The 13,784-nt window shown below is 29.5% G+C and overlaps 1 protein-coding gene across 2 annotated transcripts in view; it reads right to left on the reverse strand.

The window, feature by feature from the left end:
- Nucleotides 1-12,314: 12,314 nt before the first annotated feature.
- Nucleotides 12,315-13,784, reverse strand: part of LOC128199715 (gamma-aminobutyric acid receptor subunit beta-like) — a 107,723-nt gene continuing 106,253 nt past the window's right edge. For both annotated transcript variants that reach the window (XM_052890647.1, XM_052890648.1), the window contains one exon: nucleotides 12,315-13,344. In XM_052890647.1, coding sequence (XP_052746607.1) covers nucleotides 13,183-13,344 — 162 coding nt within the window. In that variant the 3' untranslated portion in view covers nucleotides 12,315-13,182. The remainder of the gene's footprint in view (nucleotides 13,345-13,784) is intronic.

Genomic DNA, 13,784 nt, shown 5'->3' on the forward strand with positions numbered 1-13,784 from the left:
CTTACTTTGGGGCTAGATAGTGATGTGTATTGTTTAAGTATATTTATTTATTTATTTATTTAACTACGCTTGTGAAACCACAGGGCATCGGATAGTCAGAGTGTGTAAAAAAATAAAATATGTGTTAAAAGAGCAAAAGACAAGTTAACGAATAGTAAAAGAGAATGGAATTGACATATTTTTTGCCGATCTCACTGATGTGTGATCATGGAGCGATCGATATGGGTTAGGGAAAATAAGATAATGATGATAATAAAGAAAGAAGTTTTATTAAACTTTTCTTCTTTCTCTGATATATTAGAGAAAGAGGAAAATCTCAAGTAATATATTATTATAAAATCCTTATATACGAAAGAGGGAGAAATGTAAGGTAATTCATAGACAGGCTTTGAGGATTATATTATTAGGAATGTCAGCTTATTATGATATTGATTAGGAATGGGAAACACTTGGTGCAAATAAATTCAAAACAATACAATTACATGAAAAATGTTTTTATTAATATATATTAGAATTAATAGTTAATTACATAAACAATAACTATTAGTGTTTCTTTTCATTAACTAAATACTTTAAAAGAAGACTTTTATTTATATAAAATTATTGATATAAGTCTAAACGTTTTTTTACAAAATCATCAACTGAACAACAATTATTATTGATAGCTCCACAGGTACAAGAAAACATAGTAAGTAAATTTACGAGTACAACGAGCTGTATAATAATGAAAAGTAACAAAATACAATAATATCAGCTTATACAACAAGCTATAATGTTTTATTGCTCAAATTGCATTATTGCGCTTAATCTAAGCAGCCTGCTAAACCATGTTTACTCTCTACAATCGTTAACGCTATAGCGGTCTGCGGAAATCATATTTCGATATCTAAGGTCACGTTCCCAAAACAAAACGAATAAGTAACAGAGTAACTATTTTATCAAACGTTTAACACGCTGAACAAATTAGTTTATAATTTCGAGTGGCTACGGTAATTTATTATAGAGTTATTTGACCTAGGAATTAAAAACCTAGGAATGCAAATGACAACACTACTTAGAACCGATGACAAATCCTCAGATAATTAATTTCAATAAAGACGTTATGTTGCCTTAAAAATGATCGTTTGTGCGTTGGTACTACAGTTTTTCTGGTTAGAGTATAATTTACTTTAGTACGAATAAAATATTTAACTCAAGTAGGTAATAATAAAGAAATTCGTACGTTTTAGAATTGAAACTATCGCGAGTGTTATTCAAATTAATTTAAAACAAAACTTTATTTCTTTCTGTTTTTTGATATTTATTTCTCTCTACTTTTTACAATGAGCTATTGACATAGCTGTATAATCTTGGGTAACTTTATTCGTATTCAGAAATCGCTATCGCTAAACCGTTAACGATTATAGACCGAAAATAAATGCATAGGCATGGCAAGACAGGCAGTGTTGTTATAATTATAACCTATTATAGTTTATGACGTCGATTTAAATTGACCTACACACATCAAGTTTCATAGTGAAGAACTCGTAGTATTTTCTGCAATTAATAAAAATTGAAATAATTGTGTGTTTTTTATCACGGAATTTTCAATTCTAAATTCAATTATATTTTTAATTATAATAGGTTATCAAATTAGTTGTACAATGATTTTTTAACAAAATAATTCTAAATAAGAGTTAATAATATTTTATTCATTGAAAATATTAAAAATCATTTTAATGTCCGCTTTTACAATTATAATTGAAAATGTTTGACATAATAGACAATGATAAACTTGAAATTGAAGTTACGAGGTCCTTAAACGCATCCAGTCTGCTAAAAATTCAACAAGTATTCAAAATTCGTTTATTTTACATTTTGCAACGACGAAATATTCTTTTATTTAAACACGATGAGTGTACACGTAGGTCAATTTAATACGCAACTTTATACTTTATTATCAGACGCAACTAAAACGAGGAAAACGACTGTTCAGTCATTACCTGCACACAATCAATAATATTGTCGATATTATTCACAATATGTAGGGTAGGTATATAGACGTACGATGGCGTAAGACGTACCCCAACAATATGACAGTATAATTTCCTAAGGGCAATCTCATTGTCAATTATATCGACATTATTGACCGTGTGCGGGTAACCAAGGACTGGTGCTCACCTAAATCAGTTTGTTACTGTCAAACTAATAAATATTTTGCTAACGTTAAGATAAGGTTGAAAATGAACACCTATAAATACTAGTATAGCAGTAACAAAAGCATGACCCACGAGTCATGTGAGCCCTAAAGCTGTATGCACATTAATCCAGTTAAAACTTTGTGGCACAGTATTGCAATAATTTTACTCGTCTGCAGAATTTACAGAGCATTATTTTAGTGTAAATTTGATTGCACGCCTCCTCTGGACTAATTGTTAAAATGCCTTTAATAAGACAACGAATAACGCACGGGTGACTTATATCCACTATACTTATGATAATATCATAAATGAGTTACTACCATTCGCAAGCGTTGATGGTTCTTAATATATAACATATAAATAAATAAAAAATAATTAATATCCGATCAATATAGTCTTTGGAACATTTATTGAAAAGTAAATTATTTACAAAAAGTAAAGTAAACAACGCGTAACAAATTTATTTTGCTGAAAAATCCAACAAATCTAAGCAGCAAAGCCACTTAGGCCAAATCAACGAATATTTTCGAGTCAATATTTCCTGAAGATGCATCGGTTTTGGAGTCAACTGTATGCGGAGGGGATTTGGTCCCATCTGAGTGTCGTTTTTACGTTTTTTCGTCGGTTTTTGCGGAAAGTAGCAAAATAACTTTATATTCTCCAAAGTAAAGAAGTGACATGGCTATAAATTGATCGGACACTTTACATTGCTTAAAATTTATACAAGTACAACAAATAGTTTCCAGTTTTATAAAAGAATCATGTGTTGAACGTCTATCAACGCTTGCGAAGTATTAAATATCGTACTAAAGGTACTGTTCATGTTTATAAGTACACTGAATCTCGAAAAAAGTTTACCGAATCACAATATTTAGAATACATTAGAAGTGTGTTTTAACGTTGAATCACATTATATAATTTGCGTAGTAACTAATTTATTGCTGCGCATTGTAACGGCTAGTGTTCAAAATGTAATCCAATTCGATTAATTGTATCTATACTAATAGTTCTCACTATTATTTTAAAGATTGAAGATTTAAATCGATAGATGCGTCCAAATAATAATATTGTCGGTAAGTAAGATAATCGAGGAAAATATTGGTCACTTAAAAAAATAAAAGGTCCTTTTTTATAGTCGGTCTCAATAGAGATAGATCAATAACTAAGTCTAATAACGCTAGATGTACCTACCTACTAATAAAGAAATTAAAAATATGATTACGTTCTATTAAAAGGAATTTAACAGAAATTTAATGATTTTCTTTACTAGTAAGCCCTTGACTACAATCTCACCTGATGGTAAGATGATTCAGTCTAAGCGGGCTAACTTGCTAGGAGGAGGTTGAAAATCTACACCCCTTTTCGGTTTCTACACGACATCGTACCGGAACGTTAAATTGCTTGGCGGTACGTCTTTGTCTGTAAGGTGGTACTAGCCACGGCCGAAGCCTCCCACCAGCCAAAAGTTTAATAATTTTTTTTTTATTTGAGTTTTTGAGCACATCTAACGATTTAATTTCCTTATTTTAGATCACTTTGTTTTACTCATAATTTGATACACAGCTATTACTTAAACTAAATTTAAAACTACTCCTACATTGTTTCTATCGTTTCCATTATTATTTAACATATTAGTAAATTATTATGTTTAAGTTATTCTATCAATATTAACACTATTGGCGTTCATAATTATAAATTAAAGATTTTTTGTAAATTACAATAAAAATCAACCGATATTATCTCAATTTTATTTTGGTATAATATCTTATTCATAAAAAAAGTTCAAATCAGTGTCTATTTATCCAAAGAAAATGGATCGACGGTTTTCTAAATAAATCGGTAATCCATTTTGGTGTGGCAAGGTGCAAAGGCACCGATTTTTATCATAAATTTTATTGTTAAAATAGCACATGTTTCTTATGATTAAGGTTGTTTTACTGATTTATTATCATTTAGAAAATATTACAATATTTTATTACACGTGTGATTAATATAATTTTAAATATAGAGTGTACCAATGATTCTATAATCGACTAACTTCCTATTTGATTTAGGTTTAAAATAGCTCGTGGTTAGCTATAATATTATTTTTAAAAATGCAGTACTGAGGTTATTTTTCTAGCTTTTACTAAATTGTACATTAAATTCAGATTATATCGCTATACTACAATATTCTACGGACATATTTGTATGTAAAAATAACTACAAAAAAAGAAAATGGTTCTATACAAATTACCAAATAATTGCTTATATTTTATTACATTAACTTAAATAAATTTATCACAATATGCATGTCGTTAGATTAATATGAGTCAGTTGTATTGAACAGGTGTATCAAGATGTCTTATAACACAACAAAACATGAGTCTTCAATGTTACGTGGTATCCTGATTTCAGCGGGCTAATTCACTATCTTTGACGTTTGCTTGACATATACGAAATTGAGATTCTATGTAACAAATGTCATCCGGTGCTTACTGGTGGATATCATACAGTATGTAGATGACATTTTGTCAATTGATTAGATGTTAAAATTAATAGGTTGATAATAAAGACTAAAATAGTGAATAGGCCAGCAGGATTATACTTGAACTTTTTTAAGTATTACACTACTTATTTTATGTAAATATTAAGCTACAATTTTCCTCTGTTGTAAGACATCAGGTGCTATACAAATTTTTCATTGATAATAATAATGAATCTTTTTCACAGTTATATAATTAAAGTCCCTAGCCTCTAATAATAATAAATAGGGTGCCAAATAGGTGTGATACGATTGGACTGTTTTTACAAAGGTATTAAATATATTAAAAACTAATATATTAATAGTAATATATTTAAAACTAATATATTTAACACCTTCATCATCATCGTATCAGTGTGTGAAGAAAAATTTATTTGATAAGATACACAAAACCTATAACTACTAGGCACACTGCTGTCAATAGCTAGTAGTGAAAAATATAATAACGACTTGAGATATGGTGTACATATAGATATTAACAAGAACCTTTTAAAACATCTATAGAGTCCAAAGTAACTGTATCGATCACTCTATAATAAATAATGCCACGCAATGTATTCAAGGCATTAAAATAAATGAAGCTGAGAACTGCCATACATTAGATGTTTTTTTAAGGTTTTATTGTGATATAAAGGGTACAGTCTACCTAAATCTTAATTGCATAGTTTGTGTTATTGCATTTGCTTTGAATACTATTTATTAACTATTATTGGTAAAATGATAGAATTAAACGACACGGTGTTACCATTTTTTAAGAAAAATCCCGAAAAAAAAAGCTGTGTGAAGTTCGCACACTCGTAGTTGAGTATACGAAGTGATAAATAATTCATTATTTGGTACTACATTATAGTTACTTACTTAATCCTCTCTATGCACTACTTTTACCATACCATACATCACTAAAACGTAAACAATTTTGTCAATATAAATTTATCGAGGTAATTATTATTCACAATAACTTAATATTTTATTTACTTAACTACTAGACATTGTATAAGGCAAGTTTTTGAAGTTATTTTTATAGATGTCCTAATGTTGTTCTAAATAAGAACTGTGGTAAAGAAGTTCAAAAAAAAGTAATTTAAATAGATTGACTAACTCCAAAGATATGATATGCTAATTTTTCTATTTCAAGTATCTTTATCAACATTTACGAGACATTTTTGTTTGAGGTTACAAAATACTCAAAATCCGCAAAAATATTTGTCATTTTTTAGATATATACTGAATCACAATTTATTTAAATTAGTTTGAGAACTTGGATTGTAGGCTTATGGTCATGTAATATATTGTTGCATTAGTGATTAGCCATTTAGTGGGCTTTTATTCAAAGCTTCTGTTACTGAACGCTTAGTGCAGCTACTGAATGTGCTGATAGTCGTTAAATCAATGAAGTATAATCATTAGACGTGCTATCGCTTATCGCTAATGCTAAAATAATATATTTAAAAGCTAAAGATTATGATTTTGATTATTACGTTCTTATAAATCCACAAAGAGCTATTTACACACCAAAAACTTACCCTGTACTATATTAATAACTATTTTAGAATATCTTTTTTGATAAATTAATATTGTAATATATAATATGTGTTCTTAAACTTCCAACAACAATATTTTGTTATCATATAATTAAATTATAAAACATGTACGTACATCTATTAAATATATGAAAAAATAACGAGTAATTATTAAACAATACTTTTAAAGAAGATTATATAGTGCTTTTGAGTCAAGGTGCGTTTACAGAGTGAAATATGAACAATAATTTATATAATATAACAGAATTATTAGAACGTTGATAAATTCTTTTTAAATGTTTATCTATAACTAGTCGCCCTTAACGTATATCACGTGCTGTTATAATAACATTGTGCTTACAACTTTAATAAACATATTAAAATTATATGAAATGCATAATATTTGTTGCATCACAATGATATAGTGTATCAATTAATGTTTCCGTTAACATATTACGAGTATTTAACTACCACGACAAACTTAAGGCTAACTGCGACATATAAGGCCTTTCAGGTTATTGCTTTTAATATTTTAACCAATTCTGGTATTTAGAATTTTTACTAATGCAACATTTTAATTTTAATTTAACAGACTAATCATCTTTTAATCACAATATACAATAAATCGTTTGTCGTTGAAGAATAATATTATGAGTGGAATAACACGAAAGACCTTTTCAAGAAACTACACAAACTTTTTTTAAGATTATAATTTTCAAAATATGATATTAAATAATATGGATATAGCCTATATATCTATAGGGTTTATATGCTATATCCATATTATATAGTAGTCGGCTATCGAATTCATGAACTGTCGGTGTTGAGCTCGATCCTATAATTTATACCACGGAGATATTGAGGTTTTTGGTAGCAACGACATTGGTAGCACTCACATTATAAAAATTGTTTTGATTTTTTATATTGTATTATACTTTCGGTTCGGGATTTTTTCAGTTTTCATATTTTACTGAGTGCTGTTTCAGATGTTTATATTTATATGTGCGTTATATGCGCGTAACGACTAACGCGCTTACACTCGTTTCCAAAAAGAGCTTTACATAAAACGCTTCTCTGAAATAGCACTTAATACCCCAGTTTTTGATATATATATTTGAAGTGAAACTGCTTAGCATACATCTAACGATTATTTTACTATTGTTAAATAATATCGTGAAGATTGAGAGTGAATGTGTGAATTCACCCAAGGAAATATATAAAATAATATAACGTGAAATTGGAAAAGTTAGAAAGCTATTCCCTTTCTCGAAATAAGGGTATAAGAGTCATGTTCGTGTTTTAGGAACATTATTAAAATAATTAATTTCTAAGGAGTTTCACTTCCATCACGAGCACGTATTGTTTGTATCCGAATCGATTTAACTGACAATTGATTATACATTGCGAAATCAGCGCTTAGCATATCAATTATAATCTATTTCTCAATTATTATATTACAACAACAAAATATCGACTGGTTGAGCCGTAAACGTAGAAATATAATATAATAAATAAATATAAAAGTGTTTACAAATATAAAACTTGTTATAAATTATTATTATTGTATAATAATGACACTTTTTGTGCAGTGTACTTCATTCAATGAACAGTCATATGAAATTGCTTGTCTTAGCATTACAGATGCATTATAGCTAAGACATATCGTTAAATTTATTGAAATATATTACGTTCCTTAGTTCTGATATATACTATTATATTATATAAGCTTCTTATTTCGTAAATACTATTAAATGTCTGACTAAACCATTGAACTGGTTACATAAGGCAAAAAATTCATGGCAGTGAGAACATAAATCTACAACTAGCGAGATTCAACGATTGTTATTCTTAAGTACTAATTTCTTTATAAACAAATAATATTTTTTTTTATTGTATCCAGTAACCTGCCGAAGCTGACGACAGGAGCTCTGCTTGTCAGACCATCGAGGGCTCGTGTTGTTAGAAGAGGAGACATTTGAAAATATAGATGCAGTCGCAAATAATATTTTAAATATGAAATGTAAAATGGAAACTATCCCCATCAGCACTGACATGTGTTTAGACGCAAAATTTCGTAGAGCTACGTACTATCAGCAGATCGGTAGTTATTCATTGACATATTTGTTTACAAGCTCTTGTCTTCTTATAATATCCACTTGCAGAGCCAACATTTAAGAAGATTATTTTGTGTACAATGTAATTGTAGATATGGGAAGGTGGGAAAAATATTAATTTTAGAGAGATACGAATATCTTAGCATTCTATGATTTCACGTGCGGGTGCCGAGTCCATCGCGTGGCAGCCCTGAACTTTTGACTAACAAAACATCAAATATTTCTAGTATCTATAAAATAAAGTTATCATGTATACAATAATGTGACAACGAGAATATAAAACCATGCAGTATAACCATTTGTCTCCTAAATGGATGACCGGTCGCCCATCGTATCCGTTACGTGACATGTAAAAAAATATAAAGTAAACTAAGGGCAATAGGCGAGCACAGTATCATGCTTCGCGCGATAGAGGAAAATAAAGATTTTTTAAATGGCTCACAACGGTAGATTAAAACCGCATTCCCTGACTGTCGGCTTCTTCAACGAAGACGGGCTTTTTGATAAAATACTCGCGGGCAGCGAATGGATAATAACTTCAAACCGACTAAATTTTTATTGAATACAATTTCAGATTACTTTTTTAAGTATTTTTTTACAGTAGGGATAAGTTCCTTTTACACAGTCTCTCCTCTCCCTCAACACGATGCTAATGCTCAAATGCGAAAATCTACTAGTAACAACACTATTCGCAGGTAAAACCAGAGGGCAAAATAAGCTTTTTTCATCTATTACAAACAAATTTCCAAAGCCTTGCAAACTACGAAATAGTGCAAATCTATTATGTATAAAATTGTTTCAATGTGTTTCATACATTCTATTGGTTTCTGCACATTTATTATCGATTACTCATTTTTATCTGATTCTATATGAATTATCACTATTCTATATTTATTGCAAATAATTTATTATTTGACTACTGTATGCATGGGTAGATAATGAAATAGTATTATGATTGGACGTGAAAGTATTGTTTGAAGAATCTGAAAGCAGAGTAGTGAATTATGAGATATTAAATTTAAGTTAGATACATAGTGAGTAGATCGAAGTGTCATAATAAAATTAAATAGTAATAATCAAGTAAATTGAATGTTATTATTAAAAATTGAGATTTTTTTTTAAAACTCGAATATTCACGATTTTGCGCTGAATTCGACTTAGTTGACAGCAATGAATAGGATTTTTTTGATTATGCCAACGGAAATGAAAAAGTTACGCAAATACGCGGGCAAAGTATAAAAAAACTATTTATATAAATAGTTAATCTAAAAATAATAATATATTTGACGTTTTCTGTTTACCAAACTAAATATAACTATTAAGAGCAAAGAAAATCAATAACTCTTTTCGATTAGCTTATTAAAAACAATTCGTAAATAAAAGCTGAAGGCGTTACTTGCACCACGCATGCATGCTACAGTTGAGGCTTTAATTTACAATTATCGTGATTATTTTCTTAAGAATTATCAGATATCAACTGTTTTTTATTACGGATTGACTAAAGCTCAAGTTATTATTTTTGAATGTTTATTTTCTGTTGGCTTTATATGTTTAAGCAGCTCACTTTACCGAGAGATGGAGTAACAGTGGGAATTCATACACGTTGCAGGGGCACCCCCAGGGGACCATTCAACCGCTGAGTATCAAATTCTCAAGGCATAGTGTTTAAATGCGACACTCAGCGGGTGAACTTTGCCTCAGACATTTGCATCGATAGAGTTTGTGGGCCGAGTGATTTAAGTCCCAATATCGTAGTGTCCCTAAAGGAGATGGTCCATTTCAGGCCAGGCCTATGTTCCTTAAACCATTAAATAAATACCATACTATGAAATGAATAAATTTAACTAAATAATAAGATCAAAAATTTTATCATAAAAACAAAAAACCCGACTGCTTAATGGACTGAAAAGAGAAAAACAAGTATCACTTCTACAGTATTTGTTTTTCTCTTTACACTTCATTACGCCTAAGTAGTCGGGTTTTTGTTTTTATTATAATATTTTTTTTGGAACTTTTTAGTTTCTTCAAGACTTTTTAGATCATAAAAAGTCAGTGCGCCGTGCAATAAAAAAATTTAATAATGTTGTGTATTATATTTTGTATTTTATACACATTGTTAAAAAATTTAAAAAGGACAAATAAGTAATTGAGAATTTTTAAGATCAAAATAAAAATACAATCCCAAGATTTTCAGATATTAGCAATTTGTCAAATCACTTTAGATAAAGAGTAACAGAAAACTTCAAAATTAAATCAATCCGCCTTTGTTATTTGTATTGATGTTGCATTTTTCGTTAAATTTAAATAAATTCGTAGATTTTGATTGTTCATTTTTATGTTCTTTGATTTTAGCCTTTGTACCTGTACACACATAGGCCCGGGCTCCATACAAATTGGGACCATCTCCTTTGATTGAAACTCGCATCTGGGTGACGTCAAAAATCTCCTCGTATTTGCCGTCGAAAATAATTAATGTTGTGCAGAGTTTGATTGTCTGTAAATTAGTAGTCACTTCGGTGGCAAGGGATATTTTAAAGACATATTTTTCTCTAGAAGGTTACTTTTAGTTACGTTTTATTAACTCTGACTGACACGGCATTGTGTCTTGTGCCATGCCTTTTACATACATTTTTTTGTATATAATGATGATGACGTTTATGGCTAAGGCTATGACGACATGGTATTATCTATAGTCATGACTGAAGACAAGATCTGAGCCTAGAAAATATGAAATCCTCGGAATCGAACCCTTGTAAACCAAAAGTTATCTAATCAATGATATAATAGAGATTACAGAGGTAGCCAAACATATGTCGTCATAAAGAGCTATTGAACGTTTTGTTTACCTTTCTTTTATTTTGCCATTTTCAGTTTATTTAACTCTAGATAAAATTTAAATAAATCAATAGCAGGTAATCAATCCAAACAAAAATTGTGTGGCAAAAACTCTAAAAAGCATTCCATTTCTTCAATTGGAGATAGTTGTAGCTTTACAAAAGGTCATTTAAGATAAGTTTAGAATCAAAGTGTCCGTATAAATAGTCTCTTTATCCCACCCCAAAGCCCGGAGGCGATAATATAATTGCGCGAAGTACACCGGCCTCATTGGCCAACTATTTGCCTGACAGCTGGTAAGCTTTAGCCCAAAAGTAGGCTGAAATGATCGAGAAAACTGGCGGATGAAGCTCCAGTCCTCTACCCCTGTTAGTTGAAGAGAATGACGGCATCCAACTATGGCTCTGCAATATTGTCACAAGATCCATCAATTCCAACTCTAAATGCTCTCACAATCACTGAACGGTGTAGCAAAAAAATTGTACTTATATAATAATTGTACATATATCTTAAAGATGGAATCTAGAAATATGTATAATAATTGTTGTTATGATCTATATTATGGGGACTTGACAGCGAACATAGTATTAACTTAATTAAAACTAGCGTCAGAGGGAGCCTGTATTTCAAAAGGTTTTTGGATATGAACAAAATCTTGTTTGTATTGATGCCAGTTTAAATCGTGTAAATGAAAACATCAGACTTAGTAGGTGTACCAGAGTGGCTTTTTGGCATACAAAAAGTTCAACGCCCTTTATGAACGTAACATGCATTTATTATTCAATCAAATCAATAAGAAGCAAAGTAGACGCTTAAACCAAGACATTTATCAAACAATGATTGAAGATAAAGCCACTATAAAATGAAATGTCCGAATAATATAAATGTTACTGAAATGATTGCAACTACAGTTTAAAGTAAAATTCCTAATAACTATAATAACAGTAATGAAAGTTTGCAAAAAATAAACAATTTTCTAAATCTTATAAGTTATAACAAATCAAAGGAAAACTACATAAGTTATTAAATATTTAAGCAGAAAAATTGAGCATCAGACTTATATTATAGATTTTCAACAACATTCCACTTATTTTACCACATAAATAACAATTTGAAACTTGTATATAATTTGAAACACAAAATATTAACATAAATAATGAAAATTTGTCTAGTTTTACATGTTATTATTAAATCAAAATTTAAAACTTATTTAGTCTATTGGAAACTTTTACATTTATTTTTTCTTTATTTACATAGAAATCATAATTCTGCCAGTGTATTTATTGAGTTGTTTATACCCTTTTGCCCACATCGATGATCGTTTGAACTATTACTATAATCTTCTCATACACCAAATATTGATATGATAATATACATATAAACATTTTAAATTATTAAAGCTATCCCATCAAAGACCATTAACGATGATTCAAATAATGTGGAAGCTTAAATATCAAATATTATTTTATTATTAGTTTATATGTATTTTGATTAAACTAATAAATTTCCATTTTAACTACCTAAATACTATATCTTTTAATTGCATGTATGTTAAAAAATATAATATTTAGAAATTTTATTGCAACACTTAATTGAAAGACTAAAATTTTCTAGCGTTTCATTAACAATAAATATAACAAAGAGGTTATTGAAAATTTAGAGAACGCTTTTAAAACGGATCAAAATTACAATATTCAGTCTATTGTTTTCTTTCTTTCTGTTCTATTATTCACAAGAGAGAAGAAAACACTAAAATTTTCTTACCCTTATATAAAGACATCTACAATTATTCATACTTTCAAGTCTTTTATTTAAATATTATCCTAGATTTAGTATTTATTACTTTTTTATCTAGAATTATCAAGAAATAGCTACCACTACAAATTTATTAGAACGCAGTCTAGCATTATAATTTTAGAATCATCATCTAAGTTATTATTTCGAAAGTGTTTCAAATTATTATTGAATAAAGTGTGGAGAAATAAGTGGATGTCAATAAACGCCCTCCATTAATCCTCTTCCAGAAGAACCAGATCATCAGCCACGACGTCGGAAACGTGAAGGTAGATTATCCAATACATAAGGTTAAAACATACGAAGCACACTGGAAACACGATGCGTGAATACTTATCAATATCAGAAGGAGTCATTCCTAGTAGCTTGCTGATGTCCTGGAAGTAGAGAAAGGTACATATTTAAAAGTTTCGAAGCTTTCCATGATGGAGTTGAATTTCCATATGAAATAAATCAATGTAACCGCTACCTTGACATCAAATAAAATATATGAGCATTAAAAATGGGTGGGCACTTATATACGTTTTTAATACACGTTATAATAATATATAGACCCTTGCGTTATTATAAATCATAATGATAACATCGGCCATTTTAAACACGAACCAATTACGAAAGTAACCTTCAACATGCTATAAAACTATAATATTGTTCAAGTACAGAACGTTTTAAACATTACAAGTGACATTAGCACATTATCGGATATAGCACGCGATGTTTATAGAAAGCAATTCGCAGAGCAGTACACAAACGCCAGCAAAGATTTTGACGCAGCCAATTCATGATGAACATAACAACACGACACAACAAACAAACA

The sequence above is a fragment of the Bicyclus anynana genome, chromosome Z, assembly GCF_947172395.1.
Source record: "Bicyclus anynana chromosome Z, ilBicAnyn1.1, whole genome shotgun sequence".
In the NCBI taxonomy this organism is placed as follows: domain Eukaryota; kingdom Metazoa; phylum Arthropoda; class Insecta; order Lepidoptera; family Nymphalidae; genus Bicyclus; species Bicyclus anynana.